Source organism: Lampris incognitus, chromosome 17 (assembly GCF_029633865.1).
Source record: "Lampris incognitus isolate fLamInc1 chromosome 17, fLamInc1.hap2, whole genome shotgun sequence".
NCBI lineage: Eukaryota > Metazoa > Chordata > Actinopteri > Lampriformes > Lampridae > Lampris > Lampris incognitus.
The window spans coordinates 128,132-152,839 of record NC_079227.1 but is presented as its reverse complement, the minus strand read 5'-3'; the positions used below and the strand labels follow the sequence as shown (position 1 = coordinate 152,839).

At 44.0% G+C, this 24,708-nt stretch overlaps 1 protein-coding gene across 2 annotated transcripts in view; it reads right to left on the bottom strand.

Moving 5' to 3' along the window:
• pemt (phosphatidylethanolamine N-methyltransferase) overlaps window positions 1-24,708 on the bottom strand; it is a 79,765-nt gene that overhangs the window by 46,306 nt on the left and 8,751 nt on the right. For both annotated transcript variants that reach the window (XM_056297479.1, XM_056297480.1), the window contains exon 3: window positions 9,292-9,407. In XM_056297479.1, coding sequence (XP_056153454.1) covers window positions 9,292-9,407 — 116 coding nt within the window. The remainder of the gene's footprint in view (window positions 1-9,291; window positions 9,408-24,708) is intronic.

Genomic DNA, 24,708 nt, shown 5'->3' with positions numbered 1-24,708 from the left:
TGTGTTCCGCATGTTTAGTGATAAGGAGAAACTCCTTAATCTCTGGACAGAGCTCTCGAAATCTCTGCAAGAATTTCCCTTTACTAAGCCTTCTCACGTCAGTGTGTAGCAAGAGGTCAGAGTAGTTACAGTCGGCCTCTTCCAAATGTATACGAAACAACCGTCTTTGAAGAGACCTTGCTCGAATAGAACAGGCGGGTTTGGTTGCCACATCCATGATCTCTTTCATGTTTAGCATTTTTGCGCATAATGCTTGTTGGTGTATTATGCAATGGTAATTAAGGAAGTCAGGGAAAGCATCGTCCTCCCTGCACTTGGCAATAAATCCATTCGAGCGGCCCACCATAGCAGGCGCACCGTCTGTGGTGATTGACACAAGTTTACACACTGGGAGCTGGATTTTATCCACAAAGTTTTTGAAGATCTGAAAAATGTCCTCTCCCCGCATGTGTTCCTTCATGGGTAGTATTGTTAACAGCTCCTCTTTTGCGGTCATATCTTGAAACACCATGCGAATGAAAATGCACAATTGGGCCGTATCACTTATGTCCGTAGACTCGTCCAATTGTAGTGAGAAACACTCGCAGTCCACGATGTCCCTCCAAAGCTGCTGTGTCAAATCATCGCCCATCACTTCACAGCGCCTTGTGACAGAATTTCTTGATAACTGGAGAGCTTTGATTGAAGATATTATTTCTGATTTGTTTTTAAAGTCCCGAAACAACGAATCTGCTGCCTCAAGGAAGGCCTCTTTCATCATCTCTCCATCTTGGAAGGCTTTCTTATGCTTAATGATGGAGTGACTCACCCGTAAAGATGCTTCGGTGGCTGCCTTTGCCTTTGAATGCGGCTGCGTGAAAAGTGACTGCTGGGCGATTAACTGCGATTTTAGTTCCCTCACCTTTCTCTTTCTCAGCTCGCTTTTCGGAGGGAAGTCATTGTCATAGTTTTTATTAACAGTTCGAAAGTGCCTCTCCACATTTCCTTTCTTTGGGATAGCAATGCTAGACTGACAGATGAGACAAACGCATTTGGAATAAGACATGGTGAAAAAAAAAGTCCTCCTCCCATTCCACATGGAAATGGTACATTTTTTGTTTCTTGCTAGGTCAGGCTCCCCCACTCATTTTTGTTTTGTTTCACTTTTTAGTAGAATTTTTTTTTTAGAGAGTTGAACTAGCTGGCTCGATACAGTTCTGCATTAGCTCACGTTGTGGGCATGTGAACTTCAAGGTACAGTGCTGCTTGAAAGTATGTGAGCCCCTTGAGCAGTTTAGATGTTTCTATTGTTTTACCATGATTTTCTTATTCTATTATCACCAGTTTTTATGTATGAAACATCAGATATATGTTTATCAATTTCATGTACTTGTTTAGTGGGACTTGTTTAAGTAGCCCAAAAACTACATGAAACATGGAATTAGTGTATGTGCAAAAGTAAGTGAACCCCCAGCTGCATTGGTTAAGTCAAGCAGGTAACAGACTGAGGTGAAACACATTTGGGTGCTTAATTAATCATCTAAGCAGACCAATGAAATGAGACATCCTTGGGAAAGGGTTTGGCCTGCACGAATTAAAAGAGAGAGGAAATCAACCAAACCACTGTGGTCCCATACAAATCAACAATGCCGAGAGCAAAGGAGATATCCGAGGACATGAAGAAGAGGGTAGTGACAGCCCATCAGTCTGGGGAGGGATATAAGACCATCTCCAAAAGATTCCAGCTCCATCCATCCACTGTAAGACATATAATTTACAAATGGAGGGCCTTCAACATGACAGCAACTCTGCCTACAAGTGGACGCCCATCAAAACTATCACCCAGAAGGACCAGAAAAATAATAAATCAGGTAAAGGCCAACCCACACATCACCTCTAGAGAGTTGCAGACCTCTCTGATAGCATCTGGGACAAATGTGCATGCGTCTACAATCAGACGAAAATTGAATAGCCATGACATTCATGGGAGGGTTGCTAGAAGGAAGCCTCTGCTCTCAAAAAAGAACAAAGCTGCCCATTTCAACTTTGCCAGGGAGCACGTGGACAAACCAGAGGCCTTCTGGAAGTCCATTCTCTGGACAGACGAGTCCAAAATAGAATTATTTGGTCACAATCAAAACCAACATGTTTGGAGAAAAGCCAACACTGCATATGAAGAAAAGAACCTCCTCCCAACAGTGAAGCATGGTGGTGGAAATGTGAAGGTCTGGGGCTGCTTTTCTGCTTCTGGACCTGGACGACTCCATAATATCCAAGGAACCATGAATTCTCCGGCATATCAACAAATTCTTGACCAGAATCTCTTGCCATCAGTCAGGGAGTTGACGCTGGGACAAAAATGGATTATGCAACAAGACAATTACCCAAAGCATTCCAGCAAAACTACAAAGGAATGGCTTCAGAGAAAGAGGATTCGTACTCTGGATAGGCCCAGTCAAAGTCTGGACCTTAATCCAATTGAAATATTGTGGCGAGACCTGAAGAAGTTGGCACATACCAGATGTCTCTCCAACCTCTCTCAACTGGCAGAGTTCTGCAAGGAGGAGTGGGCAAAAATCCCCATAAGCAGATGCGAGAAACTGGTTAGTGGTTACAGAAGACGTTTGGTTGAAGTAATGGCTGCAAAAGGAGGAGCCACAAGCTACTAATACAAGGGTTCACATACTTTTGCACATGTTAAATGTTCAGTTTTTGTGAAATAAACCACCTTTGTTGAATTAAATAATGAAAATATATCTTTTTTTGTGTGTGTGTCCATTATTTGGAAGGTGTGCTTTACAAATTGGGATTTGGATGTATGTGTAATAAGCTTATCTTAATGTTTTTTACAAAAACATTGACCATGTCTGGAGGGTTCACAAACTTTCAAGCAGCACTGTACGTTCGAGAAGGGCTCTGGTTGTTATGGTAACCTAATGTAACAAAGTTTTAGGTTCTGCTCTAGAATCTTTGGTTTTAGGCAACAGCAGACTGGCCGTCCTTTACGTCAATCAAAAGGCAAATGCCAAATGGAGGACAGATGATAGGCTAATGTCTTGGGGGAAAAAAAAGTTATTTTGGAATGTCATGGAGATCTACCAGCACTGCCTTCGCGATCTACTGGTCGATCGCGAGCGACGTAGTGGGCACCCCTGGTGTAGACTGTGGAGTCCTGGTATGAGGCATTAGATCTTCTGTGTTGTGCCATCCTCTTGGCCAGCGTCTGTTTCTTTTCCCCGATGTACAAGTCACAGCAATCCTCGCAGCACTTAACAGTGTACACTATATTGCTCTGTTTGTGGTGGGGGACCTGATCCTTCGGGTGGACCAATTACTGGTGCAACATGTTTTGGGATTTGAAAGCAACCAAGACACGATGTTTTGAAAATATGCGTCTCAACTGTTCTGAAACTCCCACAACATACGGAATCACCGTTAGTCTGGTGGTGTATGAGGAAGTCGGGAGTTGCAGAGAAGTATGTAGGAATGGTGCAGGGTATGTATTGAGAAGTGTGACAATGGTGAGGTGTGCGGTTCGGATGACAGATGGGTTCAAGGTGGAGGTGGGATTACATCAAGGATTGGCTCTGAGCCCTTTCTTGTTTGCAATGGTGATGGACAGGTTGACGGACGAGATCAGGCAGGAGTCTCTGTGGACTATGAAGTTTGTGGATGACATTGTGATCTGTAGTGAGAGTATGGAGCAGGTTGAGGAGAGCCTGCAGAGGTGGAGGTATGCACTGGAGAGAAGAGGAATGAAAGTGAGCAGGAGCAAGACAGAATACATATGTGTGAAAAAGAGCAAGGATGCAAGGAGTAGAGGTGACAAAGGTGGATGAGTTTAAATACTTGGGGTCAATTGTTCAAAGTAATGGGGAGTGTAGAAGACAGGTGAGGAAGAGAGTGCAGGCAGGAAGGAGTGGGTGGAGAAGAGTACCAGGAGTGATTTGCGACAGAAGGGTACCAGCAACAGTCAAAGGGAAGGTTTACAAGATGGTTGTGAGACCAGCTATGTTATATGGTTTGGGGACGGTGGCACTGATGAAACGACAGGAGGTGGAGGAGACAGAGTTGAAGATAGTAACATTTTTGTCAGGTGTGACGAATAAGGACAGGATTCAGAACGAGTATATTAGAGGGACAACTCAGGTTGGACGGTTTGGAGACAAAGCAAAAGAGGCAAGATTGAGATGGTTTGGATATGTGTGGAGGAGAGGTGCTGGGTATATTGGGAGAAGGATGCTGAATACGGTGCTCCCAGGGAAGAGGAAAAGAGGAAGGCCAAAGAGGAGGTTTATGGATGTGGTGAGAGAGGACATGCAGGTGGCTAGTGTGAAAGACAAAGAATCAGAGGACAGGAAGAGATGGAAATGGATGATCTGCTGTGGCAACCCCTAACTGGAGCAGTCAAAAGTAGTAGATTATGGTGATAGTTTTTCTTATCCATGCAAAAACTGGAATAGTCACTGCGTTTGAAATGGGTGTTCTTCAAAACTTCTTTTCAGGCAGTCATGGCAGGCTACAGATAGATCTTGTTACCTTTGAAATAATAATAATAATAATAATACACTTTATTTGTATAGCACCTTCAACCCAGCCACTGAGGATGCACAAGCCAGTGCATCCTTAGTGCTGGTCCCAAGCCCGGACAAATGGGGAGGGTTGCGTCAGGGAAGGGCATCCGGCGTAAAATCTTTGCCAAATCAAATATGCGGATCATAAATAAGATTTCCATACCGGATCGGTCGAGGCCCGGGTTACCAACGACCGCCACCGGTACTGTTAACTAGCAGGGTGTCGGTGGAAACTATGCTACTGTTGGGCGAAGGAGAAGGAGAGGGGGAAAGCATGTCCAGAGGCAGCTAGAGAGGAGGAAGGGTAGGCATGTGGAGGTGAGAGTTGGAACTTTGAATGTTGGCACTATGGCTGGTAAAGGGAGAGAGCTGGCTGACATGATGGAAAGAAGAAGGTAGGCATACTGTGTGTGCAAGAGACCAGGTGGAAGGGGAGTAAGGCCAGGAGTATCGGAGGTGGGTTCAAACTCTTCTACCATGGTGTGAATGGGAGGAGAAATGGGGTAGGGGTAATTCTGAAGGAAGAGTATGTCAAGAGCGTGCTGGAGGTGAAGAGAGTGTCAGACAGAGTGAGGAGTATGAAGCTGGAAATTGAAGGTGTATTGCTGAATGTTATCAGCGCATATGCTCCACAACTTGGCTGTGAGATGGATGAAAAAGAAGAATTCTGGAGTGAGTTGGACGACGTGGTGGAGAGGGTACTCAAGGACGAGAGAGTGGTGAATGGAGCAGATTTCAGTGGACATGTTGGTGAAGGGAACAGAGGTGATGAGGAGGTGATGGGAAGGTATGGAGTCAAGGAGAGAAATGTGGAAGGACAGATGGTGGTCGATTTTGCGAAAAGGATGGAAATGGCTGTGGTGAATACATATTTCAAGAAGAGGGAGGAACACAGGGTGACGTACAAGAGTGGAGGAAAGTGCACACAGGTGGACTATATCTTATGTAGAAGGCGCCATCTAAAAGGGATTGGAGACTGCAAGGTGGTGACAGGGGAGAACGTTGCTAGGCAGCATCGGAAGGTGGTCTGTAGGATGAGTTTGGAGACCAAGAAGAGGAAGCGGGTGAAGACACAGCTGAAGATCAAATGGTGGAAGTTGAAGAAGGAAGACTGTTGTGTGGAGTTCAGGCAGGAGTTAAGACAGGCACTGGGTGGTAGTGAAGAGTTGCCAGATGGCTGGGCAACCACTGCAGAAATAATGAGGGAGACAGCTAGGAAGGTACTTGGTGTGTCATCAGGTCAGAGGAAGGAAGACAAGGAGACTTGGTGGTGGAATGAGGAAGTACAGCAAATTATACAGAGGAAAAGGTTGGCAAAGAAGAAGTGGGATAGTCAGAGAGATGAAGAAAGTAGACAGGAGTACAAGGAGACACAGTGTAAAGCAAAGAGAGAGGTGGCAAAGGCAAAGGAAAATGCGTATGGTGATTGTATGACAGGTTAGACACTAAGGAAGGAGAAAAGAACTTGTACCGATTGGCTAGACAGAGGGACCGAGCTGCAAAGGACGTGCAGCAAGTTAGGGCGATCAAGGATAGAGATGGAAATGTGCTGACAAGCAAGCAGAGTGTGCTAAGAAGGTGGAAGGAGTACTTTGAGCGGCTGATGAATGAAGAAAATGAGAGAGAGAGAAGGTTGGATGATGTAGGGATAGTGAATCAGGAAGTTCAGTGGATTAACAAGGAGGAAGTGAGGGCAACTATGAAGAGAATGAAGAGTGGAAAGGCAGTTGGTCCTGATGACATACCTGTGGAGGCATGGAGATGTTTAGGAGAGATGGCAGTGGAGTTTTTAACTAGATTGTTTAACACAATCTTGTAAAGTGAGAGGATGCCTGAGGAGTGGAGAAGAAGCATACTGGTACCGATTTTCAAGAACAAGGGCAATGTGCAGAACTGTAACAACTACAGAGGTATGAAGTTGATCAGCCACAGCATGAAGATTTGGGAAAGAGTAATAGAAGCTACATTAAGACGAGAGGTGATGATCAGCAAGCAGCAGTATGGTTTCATGCCACGAAAGAGCACCACAGATGCGATGTTTGCTTTGAGAATGTTGATTGAGAAGTATAGAGAAGGCCAGAAAGAGTTGCATTGTGTCTTTGTAGATTTAGAGAAAGCATACGACAGGGTGCCGAGAGAGGAGGTGTGGTATTGTATGAGGAAGTCAGGAGTTGCAGAGAAGTATGTAGGAGTGGTGCAGGATACGTATGAGGGAAGTGTGACAATGGTGAGGTGTGCGGTTGGAATGACAGATGGGTTCAAGGTGGAGGTGGGATCACATCAAGGATCGGCTCTGAGCCCTTTCTTGTTTGCAATGGTGATGGACAGGTTGACGGACAAGATCAGGCAGGAGTCTCCATGGACGATGATGTTCGCGGATGACATTGTGATCTGTAGTGAGAGTAGGGTGCAGGTTGAGGAGAGCCTGGAGAGGTGGAGGTGTGCACTGGAGAGAAGAGGAATGAAAGTCAGAAGGAGCAAGACGGAATACCTATGTGTGAATGAGAGGGAGGACAGTGGAATGGTCAGGATGCAAGGAGTGGAGGTGACAAAGGCATTTGAGTTTAAATACTTGGGGTCAACTGTCCAAAGTAACGGGGAGTGCAGTAGAGAGGTGAAGAAGAGAGTGCAGGCAGGGTGGAGTGGGTGGAGAAGTGTGTCAGGAGTGATTTGTGACAGAAGGGTACCAGCAAGAGTTAAAGGGAAGTTTTACAAGATGGTTGTGAGACCAGCTATGTTATATGGTTTGGAGACAGTGGCACTGATGAAAAGACAGGAGGCGGAGCTGGAGGTGGCAGAGATGAAGATGATAAGATTTTCACTGGGAGTAACGAAGAAGGACAGGATTAGGAACGATTATATTAAAGGGACCGCTCAGGTTGGACGGTTTGGAGACAAAGCAAGAGAGGCAAGATTGAGATGGCTTGGACATGTGCGGAGGAGAGATGCTGGTTATATTGGGAGAAGGATACTGAATATGGAGCTGCCAGGGAAGAGGAGAAGAGGAAGGCCAAAGAGGAGGTTTATGGATGTGGTGAGGGAAGACATGCAGGTGGCTGGTGTGACAGAGGAAGACGCAGAAGACAGGAAGAAATGGAAACGGATGATCCGCTGTGGCGACCCCTAACGGGAGCAGCCGAAAGTAGTAGTAGTAGTAGTAGAGTTGTATAGCACCTTTCATACATAAAATGCAGCTCAAAGTGCTTTATATTAAAAACAAGGGAAAAAATAAAACTCAACAACAATACAGATAAAATAAGTTAAAGGTAATAAAACACAGACCTAGCCAAAAAACATAAAACAAGGCAAGAAATAAAACCACAATAAAAGATAAAAAAAAAATCAGAATAAAAGAAATATAACATGGAATTAATTAAAAGCATGAGGCAAGAGCATAAAAACGGGTCTTGAGCTGATTCTTAAAACTATCTATGGACATTGCTCCTCTTATTTGTTGGGGGAGTCTATTCCAAGCCGTCGGTGCATAAAAACAAAATGCTGCTTCGCCATACTTTTTGTAGTTCATTTTAGGGACACTGAGCAGGCCAGCACCAGAGGATCTAAGAGAGCGGCTCGGAACATAATCAGATAAGCAGTCAGATAGGTTTGAGGGTGCTAAACCATGTAGAGCTTTAAACACAAGGAAAATAATTTTAAAATCAATCCTCAATCCTACAGGAAGCCAATGTAAAGATGCTAAAACTGGGGTAATGTCATCTCTCATCCTGGTTTTTGTTACGAGCCTTGCTGCCACATTCTGTACTAGTTGCAGCATATCGATACTTTTTTTTGGGTAAACAAGTAAGAAGTGCATTGCAATAGTCTAGATGCGAAGAGATAAAAGCACGCATCACCTTTTTGGCGTCTTCCAGGGAGAAGTAAGGTCAAATTCTAGCAATATTCTTTAGGTGAAAAAAGGCACCCTTTGTAACATTGTTGATATGTGATTTAAAATCCAACTCAGAATCAATGATGACACCCAGGTTTTTTACTACAGTCTTATTCTGTACAGCCATATTTCCCATTCTACTTGTAACGTGCATGGATAAGTAGACACGTTGGCCCTTGGCTAAAGGGTCCTTTAGTCGACTGGTTAACGTTGTCGCTTGCGGAGCGGGAAACACGGGTTCGTATCTCGGCTGTGGCGACAGTCTCCTGGACTGCCCCCTGAATTCGCTACAATACTGTCCAGAAAAACAATGACTCCACTATTCATTCTAGATGCAAGCTTAACACTGTCATAACCAACGATTTCACCGATTGCTAAACCGCAATCTTCCACTGAGCAACTGACAGTCGAACAGAGTTTAGCTCCATGCCAGCGTGTGAGCTCCTCCAGCCCCATGCCTCCGACTCCGCAAGTCGGCATGACTCACAGCCGGGCCAGTCGAACCCGCTCCGGAATCAAAACACACCACCATGAAAGTAAATCTGTCAAAATATAACCCCCAAAAAACACGAACCACAAAAAAAATAGAAAACACAGAAAATGCCGAAACGCACACTCACTCTCACAGACTTCTGCAAAAGAGAGACAGACAGACAGACAGACAGACAGACAGACAGACAGACAGACAGACAGAGAGAGAATGTGGAGTGGAGTGGAGAAGAGAGCAGATGTATGTGGTTCGCGTGTGGCTGCCGTAGACATTAAGAGACAGAGAGAGAGCGTGGAGTAGAGTGGAGTGGAGTGGAGTGGAGAAGAGAGCAGATGTACGTACGTATGTGGTTCACTCACCTGTGGCTGCGGTAGACATTAAGCAGAATGATCAGAAAGCCTAGGCTGTAGCAGGCCAGGTAAGAACTACCAAACAGCCTGGTAAGACCCTGTGTGCGGTGTTCCCATCGTGCAACCTGTGAAAATAGATGGAGGAAGAGAGACAGACAGATGGACAGACCAACAGACAATTTAAATAAGGTCTTCAAAGTAAATTACACTTTTGTTCTTTGTTGTGTTTTAAATGATTTTGCAACTCTGCCTGAAAAAGCACAATACTATACACATCCAGATTTTCCTATAATCGTTATTATGACAACTTGTATTACCATGCTTTGTGGTAGTGGGTGTGGTTTAGCCTCGGCTGCAAATAGATCGAGAGGGGCGTGGGTCGCGGGGGAACAGGCGTGATATTGAAGCTAACTGATGAACAGCTTAAGGTGTGTAAGTCTAACGACATGCCCTTCATATTCTGCAGTAAAGCTGGGTCCTGGACTGACTCACTGACACTGATATATGGACACAAACACAGGTGCTGGAGAAAAAAGACACCCTACAAGAGATGTGGGGAAAAAACGCCCCGGGAGAGATACTAAGAAAGAGACGCAGTTTGGAGGGGGGGAAACACCGATTTACTGGAGAGAGGCAATAATCTCAGTAATCCCTAAAACAGGCAAAGACAAGGCAAAATGTAACTCTTATAGACCTATATGAGTATTAAACATTGATTACAGCTTATATGCATCAATACTAGCAAAAAGAATGGAAAATATTGTCCCAGATCTGATAGACATAGATCAGACAGGCACTGTGAAAAACAGGCAAACCCAGGACAATGTGTGGTGGGTTCTCCACCTCATGGACCATATGAGGAATAGTGACATGGAATCTTTAGTTATCAGTCTTGATGTTGAACTCAGTCCATTGGGTATATTTATATTTGGTTCTTAAACGCTTCGGCTTCAATAATCAGGTAAGTGAATGTCTGAATTCTCTATATTGCTCCCCCACTGCCAGAATTAAAATCAAAATCAAATCAAATCAATTTTATTTGTACAGCCCAATATCACAAATTACAAATTTGCCTCAGTGGACTTAACAGCAACACAACATCCTGTCCTTAGACCCTCTCATCGGATAAGGAACCACTCCCTAAAAAAACCCTTTAGCAGGGCGAAAAAATAGGAAGAAACCTCAGGAAGAGCAACAGAGGAGGGATCTCTCTCCCAAGACGGACAGTGTGCAATGGATGTTGTGTTCACACAATTTACACAATACAACATTGAAAGAGGATAACAGAATTATAATGGACATAAAATTTATGTAGAACATGATGCACAGGATGCCAAGCAGTGTCCAGATGCCAACGGAGCAGTCCAGGACCCAAGCCACGTGACCAGCATCATCATGTAAAAAAAGAAAAACTTATGTGAGGAGTGGAAGGGCAGGCAGCATCCAAATGGCGACCACCATCACCACGGAGACCTGGGAGGAGAACCGACTGCACATGCATGCAAGAGAGACTCACATGACACCATTCAAACACAGAAAAAGAGAAAGGAGAAGACATCATTCAGAGAGAGAGAAAATATATGTTAGAGAAGAGAACAGTTTGCAATAGTCATTAGCCATAATCAATTAAGTCATCAATTAGTCATAATCTATACTCTGTAATCTATACTCGATAATCTCGTCAGCAGAGCAGTGGTTGGTAAATTCATTGAGACAGAAAACCAACCCGCCATCCAGTACAGGTTGTGAAGCACTCAACTTAAAGGCAATTAATTGTAAACTAAGGCAAAAAGGTCCTTATCAGGTCCTTATCTAAAACAGTATATCTCGAAAAAGGATGTCATCAGGGGTGCCGCCTTAGTCTCACACTTTTCACACCCTTTACTGAGCCACTGGCATAGGTGATAAGAGAGGATAAAGATATGACTGGGATAGTGATTGGAAACAAACAACATAAAATTTGTCTGTATGTGGATGATATTCTTATTACCTTAACTAACCCCAAATTAAGTCTGCCTAAATTACTGCTCCTACTTAAACAATTTGGCTCATACTCTGGTTAGCAAATCAAATTTACTTAAAGCTCAGACTTTGGCCTTTAACCAGGGACCACATGAAAACATTTATAGAATGTATAAATTTAAATGGACAGGTAACATAATTAAATACCTCAGAGTACAAATACCGAAAGATTTAACTACCATTTATGGCCACAATTATACTCCAATAACAGCAGACATCAAAGCAACCCTAAATCACCGGTCATTATTACTGACAAATATGGACAACCGCATAGACATTATTAAGATGAATATATTACCCGGGGGCATCCGGGTAGCATAGCTGTCCGTTCCATTGCCTACCAACACAGGGATCACCGGTTTGAATCCCCGTGTTACCTCCAGCTTGGTCGGGCGCCCCTCCAGACACAATTGGCCATGTCTGCGGGTGAGAAGCCAGATGTGGATATGTCTCCTAGTTGCTGCACTAGCGCCCCCTCTGGTCGGCCGGGGCGCCTGTTCAGGGGTGCGGGTGAATTGGGGGGAATAGCATGATCCTCCCACGCGCTACGCTCCCCTGGTGAAACTCCTCATTGTCAGGTGAAAAGAAGCGGCTGCTGACTTCACATGTATCAGAGGAGGCATGTGGTAGTCTGCAGCCCTCCCCGGATCAGCAGAGGGGGTGGAGCAGCGACCGGAATGGCTCAGAAGAGTGGGGTAATTGGCCAAGTAAAATTGGTGAGAAAAAGGGAGGAAAAAAATAAAAAAAAGAAAGATAAAAAAAGAATATACTACCCAGGCTCCTATTCCTCTTTCAGCCACTGCCAGCCGACATACCTCCCAAGTAATTTAATGAATGGAATAGGATGATGTCAACGTTTATTTGGGGAAAACAAAAACCATGGATCAGATTTCACACATTACAACTGCCTTAAGATAAACGTGGAACAGCACAGCTGCACTCTCTGGTCTGTTGGTGTGAGCCGAAGTGTGATGCGAAATGGAAGGGCTTAGAACAAAATCTAATAAGTGTACCTCTCCTGCCTATATTGGAAGACAAAACTCTTCAAAAAAAAATTATTTTTCAGATAAGTCCGACTAAATGGATTGTAATTTAGAGGCCTGATTTGAAAGCAATGCACAAATATTATGTTGGGTAGCATGTGTTACAGATTTCACACCAGCTGAATTGGACAACAGATTTAAACATTGGACAGATTTGGGTATCGCCTCATATTGCAAAATTTCCTCCGACACTGGATTAGATTCCTTTCAAAGACTCACAGAAACCTATGAGAAATGGGATTTCTTCAGATATCTTCAATTGAGACATTATTTTGATAAAACATTAAAACCATTGGAGAGGAGGGAATGAGCCTGACAGGAACATTTATCAATGTGTGTAAAAGGTAATACCAACACAAACTGATTTCCAGGATTTGTTCTGCTTTACAACTGGATAGGGGCCTCTCCACAATGTATCAAACAAGGTGGGAGACAGAAGGTAACATACAGTTAACCAAAGACGGCTGGCTAAACATTTGTAGGACACAGTCCAGCACCTCTAGCTCAGGAATGTGGAGAGAATTCACCTGGAAAAACACTAAGGTTCTTCATAACTCCACAAATCAAAATCTTACAGACCAACAACCCAGAACACGGACAATGTTGGAGAAGGTGTGGTAATATGTATGTTAGCCATTTTCACATATGTTGGGCGTGCCTTAATATTTCCTCTTACTGGGTAGCTGTAGTAACTGTGATCAGATCAATAATCAGCTCACAGCTTGATCGCAGGTTCAGCATCATATACCTGGGAAACATACCAACTGGGCTGAATAAACAAGACAGATACGTATTACAAATATTATTACTAAGAAGTAGCAAGAAAGCAATAAGCAGGAAATGACTGGGCAGCGAGTGTCCGACAACCTCAGACTGGATAGAAATAGTTAAAGAAATTCATAAGATGGAAGGATTAGCATTTTCCCTGAGACATGACACTGAAAAAGGTCACAGGTACTGGAAGAAGTGGAGATGTTACTTGAACTTGAGACATGACACTGAGAAAGGTCACAGGTCCTGAAAGAAGTGGAGATATTACCTAGATCTGAGAGATGACACTGCAAAAGGTCACAGGTCCTGGAAGAAGTGGAGATGTTACCTGGATCTGAGAGATGACACTGAGAAAAGTCACAGGTCCTGAAAGAAGTGGAGATGTTACCTGGATCTGAGACATGACACTGAGAAAGGTCACAGGTACTGGAAGAAGTGGAGATGTTACTTGGACCTGAGACATGACACTGAAAAAGGTCACAGGTACTGGAAGAAGTGGAGATGTTACTTGAACATGAGACATGACACTGAGAAAGGTCACAGGTCCTGAAAGAAGTGGAGATGTTACCTGGATCTGAGAGATGACACTGCAAAAGGTTACAGGTACTGGAAGAAGTGGAGATGTTACCTGAATCTGAGAGATGACACTGATAAAAGTCACAGGCACTGGAAGAAGTGGAGATGTTACCTGGATCTGAGACATGACACTGAGAAAGGTCACAGGTACTGGAAGAAGTGGAGATGTTACTTGGACCTGAGACATGACACTGAGAAAGGTCACAGGTACTGGAAGAAGTGGAGATGTTACCTGGATCTGAGACATGACACTGAGAAAGGTCACAGTTACTGGAAGAAGTGGAGATGTTACTTGGACCTGAGACATGACACTGAGAAAGGTCACAGGCACTGGAAGAAGTGGAGATGTTACTTGGACCTGAGACATGACACTGAGAAAGGTCACAGGTACTGGAAGAAGTGGAGATGTTACTTGGACCTGAGACGTGACACTGAGAAAGGTCACAGGTACTGGCAAAAGTGGAGATGTTACTTGGACCTGAGACATGACACTGAGAAAGGTCACAGGCACTGGAAGAAGTGGAGATGTTACTTGGACCTGAGACATGACACTGAGAAAAGTCACAGGTACTGGAAGAAGTGGAGATGTTACTTGGATCTGAGGTGATCTCATTACGGTACGTTTGCTCTGTGTGGAGAACGCTGTACTTTTCTGTGCTGGGATTTTTGAAGCGGGCCTTGTGAATGTATGAAGGAACACACTCCCTCTAGGAGTGTCCTGTTTTAATATGGGTCAAAGTGCTGAACCATGGTACCCCAAAGGACAATTATGGACACGAAGGACCTCCAAACCCAATCTGCTAGCCCAATTCTTTTCCCCTGTTTTCTGATTTGAGTGATGTTTGGCATTTCACATTGCCGTAGATGACCCTGTCTGTTGTTCCTGTTTTATGTATGTATTCTGTGAAGTTTCTATATTCAAAATAATAAAAATAAAGTTTTTTCAAAAAAGAAAGCGACACGGACAAGACACATAGAAAGACACTGAGCAAACGGAGAGGGAGCCCAGCATCAGAGGCTCCAGTATGGTTGAGTACCGGCCTGTGCGATGCGCTGACCAGACTCTGACATTGTAATAAATAGTTAATATTAAATAGCTGTAATAATGTATAATAATGTGATAATAAATAGTTCTATAAATAAAACCCCGTGTTTCATTAAACCTGTGTCTGTCCTCCATACCACCTGTCTTCATGGCAGCAGACTTGCCACAATGGTGGCCCATACAGGTGCAGTATGGAGCACCAAGAATCTCTCCTGGAGTGATTCCTCTACCAAATCACCTATCTCCAAAAGAGCCAAGCCTGGATGCAACAGGACCAGAAGATGCAAGCCCTGCAGGAGATAGCCGTGCAGGAGGCAGATGACCGGGCTCTCCTGAGGGAACTGCTGTGTTTCTCATCAGCTGCCCGCAGGGCTGATCGGGCCGCTTCCCTGACTCATCAGCCCCAAATCACCCTCCCCAAGATGACATTCCTGATGACCCTGAGGCCTTCTTGGACATCTTTGAGAGCACATTGTCGGTGTTCCGGTGGCTGGAGGAGGAATAGGCAACCCACTGGTGTCCTCCCAGGGGGAGTACCAAGCCATCAGGTGAGTTGTCCTGGATCGGGTCCTGGACACCAGAAGGACATTGGCACCGGTTCAAGAAGCTCAGCCAGGAAATCGCCGGCTGCCTCTTCAATTCAATTCAATTCAAGTCATTTCAATGTATTGTCATTAAAAACAATGTGCAGGCACATGTTAAAAATGAAATAAGGGCTGTGGCTTCGCCAAACAGTGCAAGACAGACATACACAAACACAGCAAACAGTATAAGATATGTACAGATGAAGACCAAAAACTAAAAATAAGTTAAAAAAGAGCACGAGTACAAAATATTTAAAATATCCACAGAAATTCAGTGGGTAGCCGGGTTCAGGTGGGCAACAGCTTGGGAAGAGAAGCTGTTTTTGAGCCTGGTAGTGCGGGCTCTGAGGCTCCTGTAGTGCCTCCGAGAGCGCAGGGGGGAGAACAGTCCATGGTTGAGATGGGTGGGATCTCTGCTGATGCTAAAACCCCTTTGAAAGCAGTGTTTGTGATAAATGTCTTTTATGGCTGGGCACTGGGTACCGGTGATATGCTGGGCGGCCTAGATGACCTGCTGCAGAGCTTTCTGGTCTGCTGTACCACACCCAGATGCAGCTGGTCAAGGTGCTCTCTGGTGCAGTGGTGGACGTTGGTGAGAATTTTGGGGGATAGATAGGCACTCCTCAGCCTCTTTAACTTATGACCATCGTTATATAAACAAAGTATGTACCAAAACTGGACAGGATGATTAACACAGACACCACCTTTTTAAACTACTTATTACCATCACTATATAAACTCATTGTGCCCACACATTCTTTCAGTTGCTCCAAGTAATACTCGGGAACTGTGCTCTATTATGAAACCCGTTTGGTTGCACTGAATGCATGGTAGTCATTTGGGAGTCATATGTGATGCTGCTGTCTTCAAATTCTTGCACTGAGGACTTGTGCCAGCATCACTGATGATGTGCTCTATATTTGTGATGTATAAGTTCGATGTTGTCATTTCACATTTATAATAGAAAATTAGACATTGAATCCATTATTTGCTTTTCAAATAAATGAAGAATTGATTTTTGTTTTATAGTTTGAAAAATAAAAATGTGTGATCATCAGAGACACCACAGTTGAAAATAAATGGAAGCAATTACATGAACTATGGCCAGTTGTGGTATTGCTGGGTTTCATGATTCCTTTGGTTTGTGGTTCCACATCTTGTTTTCCATTAAACGGACTATAATCTCTATAATATAATACAATCTAATATCATCTCTATAATATAATCTAGTATAATCCAATTTAATATACTAGTATGATCTTTGTAATATAATCTCTATAATACAAACTAATCTAATATCTATATAATCTCTATAATCTAATATAATCTACTCTCTATAACATGGATGCTGCTAATGGCACCCCCGTACGCACCTATGGCATGAGGTATGTGGAGGTGGTTTTTGGAAGCCGGCAGTTCAGCTGGGACTTTGTAATGGCGAAGGTGTCCATTGCCCTCATGGGTGCGGATTTCCTGCGCACTTATGGACTGTTGGTAGACGTTAAAAACCGCCACCTGATTGACGCCGTCTCCTTCTGCTACTACCCAAGTACGCTGGGGGAGGCGGGTCCCATCGGCTTGTCCAACATGATTGCCACTGGGGATGAACTTCAGCGTCTGCTCGCTGAGTTTCCGGACCTCACAACGCCCATCTTCTCATCAGCAGTCACCAAGCATGGAATGGAACATTACATCACCACCACGGGCCCCCCAGTCTACGCCCGTGCATGGCGCCTTGACCCAGCCAAGCTCGCCATCGCCATGAGGAGTTTGCCAACATGGAGCGCCTCGGCATCGTGCACCGCTCCGACAGTCCATGGGCCTCCCCCCTACATATGATGCTCTGGAGGGTAAGGACCCCAAGGGCCCAGTGGACTGGTAGGAAGAGAGAAACTGGGTGTTTGAGGACGCTAAGTCTGCACTGGCTGACGCCGCCTTGTTGGCGCACCCATCACCAACTGCCTCAGTAGCACTCACCACGGACGCCTCAGATTACGCAGTGGGGGCAGTGTATGAGCAGTGGGTGGGCGGAGACTGGCAGCCGCTTGCTTTTTTTCAGCCGCCAGCTGCTCAGCAGTGAGAGGAATTACAGTACCTTCGACCAGGTGCTTCTTGGCCTGTTACTCGTCATCCGCTGCTTCCGGTTGCTGCTGGAAGGCCGCCGGTTCTCTGTGTTTGTAGACCACCAGCCACTGACATTCACCATGGCCAAAGCCACCAAGCCGTGGTCTGGTGCCAGGAGTGCCAGCTCTCTTACATCTCGGAGTTCACCATTGACATCTGGCACGTCACCGGCAAGGACAACTTCATCGCCAACTGCCTCTCCCAGGCGATGTTGGGGGCTGTCCACTTGGGACTCGACTACGCAGCCATGGCTGCAGCAGACCAAGCTGCTGACACAGAAGTGCAGGCCTACCGAACTGCTGACACCAGGCTGCAGTTGAAGGATGAGGTGTTCAACGACGCCGGAGCCATGCTTCTCTATGACATCTCCACGGGTAAGCCCCGGCCCATGGTGCCCACGGGCTGGCAGTGATGGGTTTTCGATGCCATCCATGGCCTTTCATACCCAGGTGTGAAGGCGCCAACGAAGTTGGTGGGGACCAAGTTCATGTGGCATGGCCTCAGGAAGGATGTCAAGGACTGGGCGCGCACCTGCATGGCATGTCAGCGCTCCACCAAGGCACCCCTGGCGCTGTTCCCAGTGCCTGGGAGGCGTTTTGACCATGTCAATGTGGACCTAGTAGGACGCCTTCCCTCCTCCTGTGGTTTCACTCATCTCCTTATCATGGTGGACAGTACCACTAGGTGGCCAAAGGCTATTCCGTTGTCAACCCCCACGTCTGCTTAGGTGGCCCGGATGTTCATCGGGTCCTGGGTAGCCCGGTTTGGCACGCCATCTGACCTCACTTCTGACTGGGGCCTGCAGTTCACATCCAAGCTCTGAACTGCAGTCGCTGAAAGCCTCGGGGTGAAGCTGCACCGCACCACAGCGTACAACCCACAGGGCAATGGTTTATGTGAGCGGTTTCATTGTTCTATGAAGGCCACTCTTCAGGCCAGCCTCGAAGACAGTAGCTGGGTCAACTGGCTCCCATGGGTCATGCTTGGCCTGCGGACCGCCCCTAAGGAAGATCTCCAGTCCTTGTCAGCTGAGCTGGTTTACGGCCAGCCACTGCGGGTCCCAGGGGAATTTCTCCCAGAAGGCGCGGCACCCTGGTCTGCTGCCTGCCAACAGGCTGTGTTCCAGGACGCTGCCGGCATTTTCACTCCAGTCCCAACTTAGCGGCATGGCCTCCCTCAGTCTTACATCCCCAAGTACCTGCAGTCGGCCGGGTACGTCTTCATCCAGCATGATGCCCAACGTACCCCCCTACGGCCCTCTACGATGTCCCCTTCTATGTCCTGGCGGCGGGGGCTAAGAACTTTGTTGTGGATGTCGGTGGTTAGCAGGAGTGGGTTTTGGTGGACCACCTCAAGCCGGCTCACCTGGACTTGGACAGGCCGGTTCAACGGGCCCAGCCCCCTCGGCGTGGATGCCCTTCTGCCCCTACACCCATCAAGAGGAGCCGTTTTGGCCGCATTATTCGTCCCGCACCACGTTGATTTTTTTTCTTTTTGTCATGGTGAATTCTGGGGGAGGGGGGCGTGTGTAGTGACCTACTTGCAGGTTAGATATTCACCATGCGGGCCAGAGACAGTCCCTTTAAGACAGTGGGCGGGGATTGGCAAGGGGTATTGTGGGTGGACACGAGGCTGAGGTTTTGTTTTTAGCATGATGAACTGCTGACTTAAGAGTTTGTTGGAGGAAATAAACGACCCCACGGCTGTGCGGTCAAAAGGAGAAGTGGTCTCGTCTCCTTTCTTTCATGCTCTACAATATAATATAATATAATATAATATAATATAATCTCTATAATCAGGAATAATTTGTCATTTCTTTCGTATACTTGCGTACACAAAAGAAAGGACATTTCGTTTCACCCAGCCCACAGCAGTGCGACACAAAAGATAAAAACGTCCAAAAACGACACCACCAAAAACATAGAAGAACAGATTTAATCTAATCCAATATAAAATAATCTCTATAATATAATATAATCTAATATAATCACTGTCTGTTGGTAACTTCAGGAACAACACGTTTGCTTTCTCTCTAATTTCATAACAAACTTCTGTCCATTACATCATTGCAACCCAATTTCCCAAGCTATAAAAGATAACTACTTACTTTATGTAAAATATATTAATATATTTTATATTTTATAATATATTCTTATTACATATACACATTTATCACCGCATCAATTTACTGGATGTGAGATTGTCACAGATGACAAAAGAAGTTACTATGAAGAGAGTGAATGAGATTTAAAGGGAAAGGGGAGGAGAGAGAGAGACAGAGACCTTTGACCTTTAATCAAGCCTTTAATGGTCCAATTCTTCATTCACATCAAGATAACAACATTAACACACATACTCATATACATAGTGAAAAACAGAGAGAGAGAGAAAAAGAGACAGAGAGACAGAGAGACAAAGAGACAGAGACAGAGAGACAGTTGGTGCCATGCTCTTGCCAGCTAGGCCGCGGAACCATAAACTATTATTGCTACTGTTGTTGTTTGATATCATAATCATTGTTGTTGCTGCTGTTATTGCAATTATTGTTTTGTTGTGCTGTTGTTTTACATGCTTTGGCAACATGTACACAAACGTATGGCATGCCAATAAAGCAAATATTGAATTGAATTGAACTGAATTGAGAGAGACTAGACCAAGCTAGTCTGCAGACTAGCTTGGTCTAGTCAGAAAGGCACGAACTGATGAAGCCTCTTGGATGAGAGGTGAAACGTTGTCATGGATATATACCAAGTCCAGTTGCACTCGATTAAATTCCTTTGGAGATCTATCTCTGTGCTCTATATTCTCCACCAACTGAATCTCCCATGTTGTGAGAAGGATCTCCTGAGTAACCTCTTTTGCACCTCTGGCCTGTACACGCTTAACGGTAGGATCAGACTCTTTGGGAAGGTTCACATGTTGTTCAGGTCTTGGAGGTAGCGTAGTTGACTATGCAATAACTGACATGGACCCCACCTCCTTCAACGCATTCACTGTCAGACAACAAACTCCTCTTTCTGACCATAACCAAATTATGATTTTCCTCAAAACTATTAACCTGACTCAAATGCCTATAGAGGAGCCCAGCAAGCTGTTCAAAATCAATAAGACCGACAGATGAGCTCCAGACAGTACAGAAAAAATTAGCAATATCCTGAATTCATCCAAATTAATTAATATGATTACTAACTTCATTAACAAACCGTTTCAAACTAATAAGGACAATACCAACCAAGCTGTCAATGAAATCAATTATATCTTTCAGACGGCAGCAAACATGGCCCTACCAAGGACCAACAACAACAAAAAAGAAACAACCTGAAAATGAAAAATGGTTTGCAACGACTGTAAAAACATAAGAAAGGAACTGCGTAAATGGTCAAACCTGAAACACTGCCAACCTCAAGATATGGATATAAGAAAGAAATATAGCGAAAAATTAAAACAATATAAACACACATTAAGAATGAAAAAACGAAGCCATGTAGGTAAAACCCAACAGGAAATAGAAAATTCCCTGAATCAAAACCAATTCTGGAAAATGTGGAATAATTTCAGCTCTACAAAACCACAAGACCTGCCTATCCAAAATGGAGAAATTTGGAAAAATCATTTTGAACATATCTATTCGGAAATCCAACAAGAACAATCAAATTCCAATTACAATCTGTTCAAACAAAAAAATTACCGTTGCTCGAATGCGCTATAAAAGACAACCAAAACCCATTTGATTTTCCAATAGCACAAGAAGAATTGGCACAGAACCTCAAATCCTTAAAACCCAATAAAGCTCGTGGCCTTGACAGCATCAGAAGCGAGATGCTTAAAAACAGCACACCTGAGCTGCAAAGGGCCGTACTCAAATTGTTCAACATTGTTCTAAGTTTGGGATATTTTCCTGACATCTGGAGCAAAGGACTTATAACTCATATTCATAAAAATGGAGACAAATTGGATCCTAATAATTTCAGAGGCATTTGTGTGAGCAGTAGTCTGGGGAAGATGTTTAATAGCATTTTGAACAATTGAATTCTAACCCTCCTTAACGAACACAATGTCCTGAGCAAAGGTCAAATTGGCTTCCTCCCAAATCACCAGACTACGGACCATATTTACACCCTACACACCCTCATAAATTAAAATGTGAATCAAACCAAAAAGGGAAAATATTTGCTTGTTTTACTTGACTTCAAAAAAGCTTTCGACTCTATTTGGCATGAAGGACTATACTATAAACTTTTACAAAGTGGTGTAGGAGGTAAAGTGTATGACATAATAAAGTCAAGGTATTCGGACAACAAATGTGCAGTTAAGATTGGAGACAAACACACTGAGTTCTTCACTCAGAATAGAGGGGTGAGACAGGGCTGTGGACTTAGCCCGACACTGTTTAATATATATATTAATGAACTGGCAGTGCAGCTGGAACAGTGTGCAACCCCAGGTCACCCCCTGTATGGCATGGAAGTAAAATGTTTGCTTTATGCAGATGATCTAGTTTTGTTGTCACCAACCGCAGGTGGGCTGCAACAAGTACTAGACCTGCTTGAGAACTATTGCCAGCACTGGGCCCTGGCAATAAATCCAAAAAAGACAAAAGTAATGGTCTTCCAGAAGAAGTCCAAATACCAGAAAATAGATACCAGTTAACTCTAGGTAGCATCACCTTAGAGCATACGATGCAGTATACTTATCTTGGTCTAATTATTACAGCATCGGGGAGTTTCTGTAGGGCAGTGAATAACCTAAAACAAAAAGCTCGCAGAGCTCTATATGCAATTAAAAATAAATTCTTTAACATTGATATACCAATCTCCATCTGGTGCAAACTGTTTGATAGTGTAATTCTGCCCACTGCGCTATATGGAAGTGAGGTATGGGGTCCACTCAGTCTTTCCAGCTACACTAGATGGGACAAGCATCCAGCAGAAACCCTACATGCTGAATTCTGTAGAATGATTCTGAAAATACAAAGGAAAACACCAAACAACACATGTAGAACAGAATTAGGCCGGTTTCCATTATTGATAAATGTACAAAAAAAACACTTATACTACACTTATACAAGCCCAACAAATACATTGCAATTTAAAGCTCTGAAAACCCAAGAACTGAACCCCGAAAAGAGTCCCCTGAAGCAGCTGATTCTGAGACTCACTAACCCTTTAACAAATACTAAGACCAACCAACCTCAGGCCAGCACTGCATTCCAAACAAACATTACGATAAGTCAGGCTATAAAACAAACAAACATGAAGATAAATCAGACTATAAAACAAACAAACATGAGGATAAATCAGCTATAAAACAAACAAACATGAGGATAAATCAGGCTATAAAACAAAGCAAGAACAATTATCTGAAACATTGCAATGCTGAAATCAAAACTCAAAACAAACTAGAAGTCTATCGAGCCTAAAAACAAACTATGATTTGGAAGAACACCTCTCAACTGTCAGAGATAGAAAGCAGTGACAGATCCTCACCAAATACAGGCTCAGTGACCACAGTCTAGCCATTGAAAAGGGGAGACATAAAAAGACGTGGCTGCCAAAAGAGCAACGAATATGTGGTCAATGCATGATAGATGAGGTGGAGACGTGAAAAATTTGAAAAACAGCAACGGGCTTTTGTCAAGGACCTGGAACATTTGATTCCAGAGTAACGGGAAATGGAGGTAGGTAAGCTGCGGGTGGTCCTGGGAGGGGGGCCAGCGGCGAGCATTGCAGCAAGATTTATATTTTCCTACCACAACCTGTGAGACACTGGGTGACGCCACCTATTGCTACTGTTGTTGTTTGTTATCATAATCATTGTTGTTGTTGCTGTTATTACAGTCATTGTTGCTGTTGTGCTGTTGTTTGACATGCATTGGCAATATTTACAAAAAAGTATGTCATGCCAATAAAGCAAATATTGACTTGAACTGAATTGAATTGAATTGACAGAGAGACAGAGACAGACAGACAGAGAGAGCGAGAGAGAGAGACAGACAGACAGAGAGACAATGAGAGAGACAGAGAGACAGAGAGAGAGACAATGAGAGAGACAGAGAGGCAGAGACTGAGATTTTTTTTTGGAATTTTAAAACAACTCTTTATTTTAACAGAAAAATATAACAAAAAACAGACTTGAAATATTTCCAAACATATAAACAATATTTTTCAAATTACAAACACTCAACATGCATCTTTTAACAATCTCCAAAAAACAATCATTCAACAACAACTCAAAACATAAAAAACAGGTAAGACCCTTTTTATCCGAGCTCTGCAGAAAAAAAAACAGCTCATCCTTTATGGTTGAACACAGCACCCCCTTATACCACCACAAAGTTATGAATGTGTCCAGATCTTTCATTGCTTTGAAATAATTGAAAGCTACTTTTATCCTAGCCTTGACCATCCTGCTAAAAAACAGTTCAACATGACATTCTATACACTTCAATTATTTTTTTCCGGCTCACATAGATAGCCATTCTTGCCTGCCCTGCTATTAAGTTTAAGAGTTTACATTCATATTTTACACATTGGCTGTACTTGGAACTAAAAATAAAATTCTGTTTGCAAATGCTTTCCCCAGATGATCTAAATAAACGTTCTAGTAGCAGAAACAGGGGTGTAAGCCTCACACATTCTAAAAAGCAATGAAAAACTGTTTCTCTCTGGACACAATAGGGACAGTGGTCATTCACATTAGGGTCTAGCATAGAAACAAAAGCATTGACCACCACTATGCCATGAAAGACCCTCCACTGCAGATCACCAGCTTTTTTAATTAATGGTGGTTTTTTATAAACCCCTCCAACCTGGCTTCACATTCTCTCTCAAGCCCAGCTGGGCTCTCCAGGGTGTATCAGTCTGACCAATCTTCTTTATTCAGGATTTTTACCAGCATACTATACATGGTCTTACCTTTAGGTACATTCAACCTCTCATTAAGAACATTTCCCAAATCCAAAAGTTGCCCCATGCAATTTTTTTCAGATCAGGAACAATCTTTAAAACAGGAAATGGATCCTCACGATTGGGATGAGTAAAACCACCACAGTATGATGTCAAAAGTCCCCGTTCTTTTGCTGTGAGCTGACCATTCCACTTAAATAGTACCCGACTAAGGAGGCATGTAGATTTCACTCCCAGGTGAGATGCTAGTGCAGCAGCGTTGTCAAGATTGGGCCCAGCCAGCTCGACCACCTGACCCAACGTGACAACTTTTGCCTGGCAGAACAGCTTTCATACAGTGGGTCTGATGTCGCAGA